Genomic DNA, 8,642 nt, shown 5'->3' on the forward strand with positions numbered 1-8,642 from the left:
TCATCAAAAATGACACTCACTGGGTGAAGGGAGACAACAGACAGTGTAAGACATGAAATAATAATATATAATTGATCAAGGATTCACAAGGGCAGAAGGGGAGGGGGGGGGCAAAAAGAGAAGCTGACACCAAGGGCTCAAGGAGAAAGAAACTGGTTTGGAAATGTTGGTGGCATCATACGTACATGTGTGCTTAAAAACATTGAATGATGGATTGTTATAGGATTTGTGAGAGCCCCCAATAAAATGATTAATAAAAAAAAAGACAATTGAAATACAAACATGAAAAAAAACTCATGATCACTAGCCATGCAGGAGATACAAATTAAAATGATGTTAAATATTATCTGTCAGAAAAATTACCACTCAACCAAGTGACTCAAACACTGAAACAATGTAATTGCAAATATATATTTCCAGTACCCACAACTTTTAAGAAAAAAAAAAATCTGAGCAAATCATAGATGGATATTATAAAAGCTGTCAACTCTGATCTTACCTGTAAAGTTCCTCTCACATCTTCCAGCCTTCCACAGCTTGATGGTTTTGTCAGCAGACCCAGTCAACATCAATCCCTGTTCAGGTAATATCTTTACTGCCCATACTGCAGCTGTATGGCCCTATGAGTAAAATGGGTATCAATTTAAGTTGCCACCAATGTGTCCCATTAATTTTCACCTAGAATATCCACAGAGAACGACTATACCTGTAAAGTCATCATGCATTTGTCATTCAGCCAGACTTTGGCGGTGGTGTCCCACGAGCCACTAAGTAATGTCCCAAATTTTCCAGACGAAAGACTACAAACTGGGAAATAAAGAATCACTTGTTAAAACATGTTCAGCTAGAAATATGGTCAACTTTGCCAGTCACTAAAGCACTATAGTTTTAGAAACACTTGATGAAGTGACTGCCCATACCTAGGCCAATCAAGGCTTGATTCAAAGGAGATGCAGTGTGCGGAACATAATCCAGAGCAGACTCTGGTGCTGCACATCCTGGTGTCTACCTTGGCTGCACCACCATAAGGACATTACTGAGCATGGCTGCATAATGACGGAGCGGCATTAAGTTGTCTACAGCCCTAAGAAACGACGAAGATCATGAAAACGATGCTGAAGTTCTTCTTATACGGATTATTTAGGACAACTTTAAGATGACAGAAAAATAGTGTCAAGTTAAATACTCAACAGTCATAGAATGGCAAACTAAAGATACTTCTGTCTTCAATATAAATTTATGTCGGTAGGGGGCTTCAAAAATTTAATGGGAAAATTGAACTAATAAGATTTTCCCACAAACTTTTTGAAGCTCCCTGTACAGGCTAAAAATAACAAATATGAAAGATTGTCTAAAAACAGAGAATAACACTCTCGTTACTCTAACAGAGTAAATCCATAAACAGATACTAGTATTAAAATACTTTTTTTTAAATGGTAAAATAACAGCAAAACCGAAGATGTTATAATTCAAATACCCAGAGGGAGGGAGAATTAGAAGCAAAGTGGCAGGGCCCAGGAAACATCCACAACACTCAGTAGCCAGCCAAGTACAGGATGGAGACTTTAAAAATGTGGAGCGTGACTGAAAGCTTGTATACAACTATACAACACTGTGAAATTCTACCTATCTCTTCCTCCAACCTAGAGTCAAACAACTACATCCAAATCTACCACAAGAGACTGGAGAAAATGAAGCCAAGTCTCCAGGCTCAGATGACCAGACATAAGCAAGGGATGGAAGAAGGAGCCCTTGTCAGCACAGGGAAGGTAAGTGGTCCTACAGCCTCCTGTACCCACAACATCAGCACTGAGGGACAGGCTACCCTACACCCCTCCAGCAGAAGTAGGGAAGATTTTTCTCCAGAAGAGTGCATAGTGTTAAGGTTTCCAGATACTAATGCATAGCAGAGTGTCTCCCGCCTAAAAGGCCAAGTCATCAGCCGGTGATATAGTGGTTAACTGAAAGGTCAGTGGTTCAAACCCACCAACAGCTTTTATAAGAAAAACTTGTAGCATTTTGCTTCCTAGGAGATAAGTCTAGAAATCTATATAGTCCTGATGGCAGTGGAGTTGGATCTCCTTAAATATGTGCAGCTGATCTAAGACGGTCAACCATCTGAAAAAAGCCTTCCCCAAAATGAATTAAGAAGGCTTCAATCAGTAAAATCCCAATTATGGGAACTTCTACAGCTCAAATAATCTTGTTGCAAATAAATAAAGCAAACCCACTGCCATCGTGTCAATACTGACTCAGAGTGACCCTCCAGCCGGGGTAGAACTGCCCCGTGTGAGTTCCTGAGACTGTGACTGTTTACAGGAACAGGAAGCCCATCTTTCCTGAGGAACCACTGGTGATTTCAACTGGCTGACAATGCAGGACCACAGCCCCACACATAACCACTGCGCCACCAGGGTTCCCAAGCATGAGGAAAACATTAAGAAACAAATAGGTTAAAAAAAATCCATGACCCCTGCTGGACTTCTGATTCAGACTGTGTACAAGACAATTTTAGAGATAATTGAGTAAACTTGAACATTATTGGAAATCTGGCTTTGTTTGGAGAATGGCAATGACACTGAATTTGTTTTCTTTTTAAGAAAAATAGAGGGGCCTCATCTTTAAAAGAGGGGTGGTACCACTTGCCTTTTAATGTAAGGTGACCAGACGTCCCGCTTTTGGTGGGACAGTCCTGATTTTTAACAATTTGTCCCACGTCCCGCAGCGTTTTTAAAAAGTCCCATTTTTTGAAAGAATGCACGACGACGAGCTAGGGTATATGGTTTTCGGCTGCCATGTGGCTATTTCGCCAGGACATGAGTTTTATCAATGGTGTCCCGCTTTACCAATGTTAAAATCTGGTCACCTTATTTTAATGGCTGGAAAGAAAATCTAAATTAGTATTTTGTGACATGAAAATTGTATTAAATTCAAATTTCTGTGTCCACAAATGAAAACCACCAGTTTCCAGAGAGCTGAATCTGACCCACTGGGCCCCATGAATGTCAAGAGTTGAACTGTGCTGAATTTTCCAGAACTAGCTCCCTGGGTCTTTCTCCTGAGTCAGCCTCTAGGTGTACTCAAAAATCCAACCTTTCAGAGTTCAGTAACCATCTGTGTCACCCAGGGTTCATTTAGTTACTGTTGACAGCTTTTACAGTACAACTCTTTACAGAAAAATGTTTGGTAGCCTATGTTTTTAGAGCTACATGTTGAAGCAATTTATGAATGATATGAAGTATCCGGTATTTTCTTCAAAAGAATGCAGTGGAAGAGGGAGAGGATGAAATAAGTCAGGTGTTGATAATCCGGAGGCTAGGTGCTTGAGAGAGGGGGGTCACTACACTATTCCCTCTTTCATACAAGGAGGCAGGGCAGTGCATGATTCAGTGTGGCTCCTCTAGCCAGTCTCTAGCTCCCACCAAATGATCTTTTCTTGCTTAGGTCTGTTAAGAAGGTAGGGGAAGGTACTGACAAGATTTGCCTGTAATTGTGAGCAGGATCCCCTGGAATGCTATCCTGCTCATATAAAACAAGCCCTCTAAGAAACAGGGGGAGGGATCGAATTACCAGCAAGAGCCAAGAACAGGGTATGACCTCTAGAACCTAGATCCCTGCCCAGGATCCATACAGGTAAGTTACCTATAACATCAGAGAAGCAGCAGCAGAATCAGGAGCCAGAGTGTGGAACAAGGGATGGGCTTCCCGATCCATGCAGCAAATACAAGCTGAGTGCTTTTGTTCAGGAGACTCGGTGCCTCTGGCACCTAACTGGAGAAGCAGAGTTTGCTGACCGACGGATGTGGGGCTGAGAATTACTGGAGTGGGTGCTTCTGGGCACCTAATTCAGGGAGCTAGGTTTGCTGACTGACCCAGAGCTTGCGCTGACTGCCTTGGAGTTGAGGATTCCAGTGGAGTGTTCTGCCCCTTTGGGCATTTATTAGCAGACTTGACAGAACTTTGGTACTTGTCTTAAAACAACTACCCTGGGCACTTCTCATTAGCATTACAACTTGTGAACTTCCTTAATAAACCCTTTAGTCATGAATTTTGTCTTGAGTTCCAATAGATATTAGAAACTAGAGAAATAAAATGGAGAACACTAAGACAACACAGGAGGGTTCAAAAGATCATGGAAAAACATTAAAAGACGGTGAAAAATTTTCCATGAACTTTTTGAAGTCCCTGTGGGAATTGTTTACAAAATAATTCACTGTAAAATATCACACCTCCATTTTTGAGTACATTTTTAAAGCATTCCAACATCAACATAGTTTTTAAAGCTCCATATTGAAAACTACACCCCATTTTATAAACTGTTTAAAAGGGTAATTTAAAGCCATTTATGGGCTATACTATTTGCTTACACAACAAAAACGATTCACTTCCATCAAGCCAATGCTGGCTCACTGGTTTCTGAGACTAACTCAGTGGTTCTCAACCTTCGTCATGCCGCAACCCTTTAATCGTTCCTCATGTTGTAGGGACTCCCCCCAACCATAAAATTATTGTCGTTGCTACTTCTTAACTGCAATTTTACTATTGTTATGAATCAGGCGACCCCTGTGGAAGGGCTGTTCAACCCCCAAAGGGGTCCTGAGCCACAGGTTGAGAACAGACTGTTTACAGGAGTAGACACACAGTCTTTCTCCCTCAGAGCTGCTGGTGACTTTGAAATGCCAGCCCATGAGGATCACAGTCCAGCTTGTAACCACCACACCACCAGAGCTCCTACTACCTGTTTCTGTGCATCCTAAACCACTCCAGATACATAAGAAAAAATGTATGTACACACTACACAGATCAAGCATGTCATTTTATGATTGGGCTATAAAAAGGTAGTGGGAAAATTACCTATGACCTTTTGATGTAAATTTTTTAAAGCCCCTTCATATAATGAAGACACATTAAAGCATAATAAATCCAGGAATATACATCACAGAAAAAATATTCAAAAGTAATATATATTCTAATGATATAAAAGTCCTAAACACAACTTCCCTTTGTTTTCAATTTGTTGCATAAATACAGACACAAGACCCAAAAGACAGAGAAATAGCACAAACGAGTCTCGCGCAATAGTTGAAAATTCAAAAGCAAAAGTACAATTATTAAAGCAGCGCCTACACCCTTTGTAACAGAACACTTTACTTTTACATATATGAAGAAGTCAACCTTCACTGGCGTACCTTTTTTCCAGAAAACTTACAAAATTAAAATGATTGGAAAAGGTTTCTACCATCTAAGTAAAACAGAATAAAGCAAAACAGAATAAAGTAAAAATTTGGGAAAATAGTTATGAATTTTACTTTCAGAGGCTGGCACCTCAATAGAAGGCTATCAAATTACTGTACTCACCAGTGTTCTTATGACCCTTCAGTATATACAGTGGCGCTGGACTGTCCAGTGAGAAAATGCAAATGTTGTGGTCATTTCCTCCAGTGGCGATTAGTCCATGAGGGTAGCTGTCACTTGCTGGTATGATGCATACACAGGATACAAAATTGGAGTGGCCACTCATACAGTGCATCTCTGTAAAGCCCCTGTTAGGACTGGAGAACAAAATTACGATGAACATGAACAACTGTCCCCTTACTAAAGCCTAGCATGAACTGTCAAAGAAACCTTTTATTTAATGGCGAAGCTGAACTTGAGAACACACACAATTTATAAAATGTATTATTTTAAATTACACATTAAATTGCCAACTTACATTGTTACTAGTGAAATTTATGTTAGTTTAGCAGCTGTTTAATAAGTGGCTATTTGAAAAGAGCTTGCTAATTATCAGAAAGAACTAGGAAGATGGTAGGGAAACAGTGAGTGGCTTCTTTTCATCTTCAGTGGTGGTAACCACAAAATCTGTGGTTAGTGACAACACCATGCACTAAAGATGAAGGGACTCATTTTCATTAAGCTAAGCATAGTGAAGACATTTTCACACTATGAAACATTAACCTAGTACTATCAGCATAGTATGTACATATAAACATGTGGAATAGCGATCATTCTCAATATGCAACAAGGGACTCAATAGAGAAATGGCAATGGCTATCCCAGGGACACATTATACATGTCATTCGTTTAGGTTCACAGCCTCACTTAGGACAAGTCAAGCAGTTATGATACACAATCTGAAGGCACTAAGTCGGGTAGAGAGAGATATAAAAAGTATACCTCAAACTCAGGCTAAACCAGGGAGCTCAGTCTATTTAAAGGAGACAGGGCATAAAAAGAGACAGGAAAACTCCCAGATAGACTGAATTTATCTAATTTTTGTTCCTTTTCTAAACCCTACCCAAAGTTTTATATAGGATACTATAATAGTAAGCATATGTATTACACACACGTAAAACAAAATAAATTTCTTGTAGTGTCAATTCTGACTCGGGCCACCTTATAGGACTGTGTAAAACTGCCCCTCTGGGTTTCTGAGACTGCAATTCTTTACAAGAATAGAAAGTCTCATCTTTCTCCCTTGGAGCAACTGGTGGTTTGGAACTGCTAACCTGAATGTCAGCAACTCAATTCATAACCACTATGCCACCAGGACTCCTCTATATACACATACATACATATAAAACCAAACTCACTGCTATACAGTCAATTCTGACTAAAAACAAGCTAATATACATACTGTATATACAAAAGTGGGCTCCAAGGATTTTGTGGAAAATGAAAACAAGATTTTTCCCCAAGAAATTTCTGAAGTCTGTGTGTGTATGTGTGTGTGTGTGTGTGTGTGTGTTAAAAAGGAAGGAGAGGCGGAGGGAAGGGACAGGTAAAGGAAGAGAAATTGTTTGAAGATAGGCATAAATGCACAAGGCCATGGAGACAGCGGGAAGAGAACAGGAATACAAATCTGAATACTGAAACTTGACAGAAAAGTAACAAAGGTCTAAGCCAGTGGTTCTCAACCTTCCTAATGTCACCACCCTTTAAATATAGTTCCTCATGCTGTGGTGACCAGCCCCAACCATAAAATTATTTTCGTTGGTACTTCATAACTGTAATTTAAAAAAAAATCATTTTATTGAGAGCTCATACAACTCATCACAATCCATACATAACATCCATTGCATCACAATCCGTACATACATCCATTGTGTCGTGCACATTTGTTGCCATCATCATTCTCAAAACATTTGCTTTCTACTTGAGCCCTTCGCATCAGTCCCTCATTTTGTACCCTCCCTCCCCGGTTACCACTCCCTCATGAACCCTTGATAACTTATAAATTATTATTGTCATATCTTATACTGTCCGACATCTCTCTTCACTTACTTTTCTGTTGTCTATTCCTGAGGGAGGAGTTTATGTAGATCTTTGTAATCGGTTTCCCCTTTCCACCCCACCTTCCCTCCACCCTCCCAGTATCGCCACTCTCACCACTGGTCCTGAAGGGATCATCTGTCCTGGACTCCCTGTGTTTCCAGTTCCTATCTGTATCAATGTACATCCTTTGGTCTAGCCAGATTTGTAAGGTAGAATTGGGATCATGATAGTGGAGGGTGAGGGGTGCATTTAGGAAATGGAGGAAAGTTGTATGTTTTATCGTTGTTATACTGCACCCTGACTGGCTCGTCTCCTCCCTGTGACCCTCCTATAAGGTGATGTCCAGTTGCCTACAGATGGGTCTTGGGTCTCCAATCTGTACTCCCCCTCATTCACAATGATTTAATGTTTTGTTCTTTGATGCCTGATACCTGATACCTTCAACACCTTGTAATCACAGAGGCTGGTGTGCTGCTTCCATATGGGCTTTGTTGCTTCTGAGTTAGATGGCCGCTTTTTTATCTTCAAGCCTTTAAGACCCTTTTGATAGCCAGGCTCCTTCAGCTTTCTTCACCACATTTGCTTATGCACCCTCTTTGTCTTCAGCGATCATGTCGGGAAGGTAAGCATCATGGAATGCCAGTTTAATAGAACACAGTATTCTTGCATTGAGGGAGTACTTTTTGCCCAATGTCCATCTGCTACCTTAATACTAAACTATATGCATGTAGATCTATTTCCCCATCATCCTATAAATATATTTGCATAAGTACATACCTTTATTCACACTTCTATAAATGTCCTTTTGCCTCCTAGTTCTTTCTTCTATTTCCTTTTACTTTCCTCTTGTCCCACTTTTCAGCTCAGCCTTCATTTGGGTTTCAGTTAATTCCTCTTAATTACATTGCCCTTGATCAAGCCCTACCAAGCCTCCTACACCCTCCTCACCACTGATTTTGGATCACTTGTTGTTCCCTTGTCCCTGGGTTTGTTAACACCACTTCCTTTCCTCCCACCTCCCCTTTTCTCATGTCTCCCCTGGAACCATCGGTCCCGTAGTTTTCTCCTCCAGCCTATATTATTTAGACAGACCTGCAGAGATAATAACATGCACAAAAACAAGACAGAGCAAAACAAAGCAACCAAAACAAAAAAAACAAACAACAAAAACAACAACAAAACCAATGACCAAAAAAACCCAAAAACCTATAGATAGTTCAAGGACTGTTTGTTGGCCTTTAGGAGTGTTTTCTGGTCAAGTCTGACGGGGTACCATGCCCTGGCTCCAAAGTCTATTTTTGGTACTCCCTGGGGACTTCCTGGCCCTATTCCCTTTCCCTTAGTGTTTTGCCCCGGTGTGGTGGGGT

At 40.5% G+C, this 8,642-nt stretch overlaps 1 protein-coding gene across 1 annotated transcript in view; it reads right to left on the reverse strand.

Moving 5' to 3' along the window:
* Positions 1–8,642, reverse strand: part of PLAA (phospholipase A2 activating protein) — a 47,179-nt gene that overhangs the window by 26,757 nt on the left and 11,780 nt on the right. Inside the window, exons 2-4 of the mRNA XM_004712354.2 lie at positions 5,359–5,552; positions 707–807; positions 500–620 (exon numbers count right to left, since the gene is read on the reverse strand). Coding sequence (XP_004712411.1) covers positions 500–620; positions 707–807; positions 5,359–5,530 — 394 coding nt within the window. The 5' untranslated portion in view covers positions 5,531–5,552. The remainder of the gene's footprint in view (positions 1–499; positions 621–706; positions 808–5,358; positions 5,553–8,642) is intronic.

This window comes from Echinops telfairi, unplaced genomic scaffold (genome assembly GCF_000313985.2).
Source record: "Echinops telfairi isolate 266 unplaced genomic scaffold, ASM31398v2 ScPeMD7_25;HRSCAF=90, whole genome shotgun sequence".
Classification (NCBI taxonomy): Eukaryota; Metazoa; Chordata; class Mammalia; order Afrosoricida; family Tenrecidae; genus Echinops; species Echinops telfairi.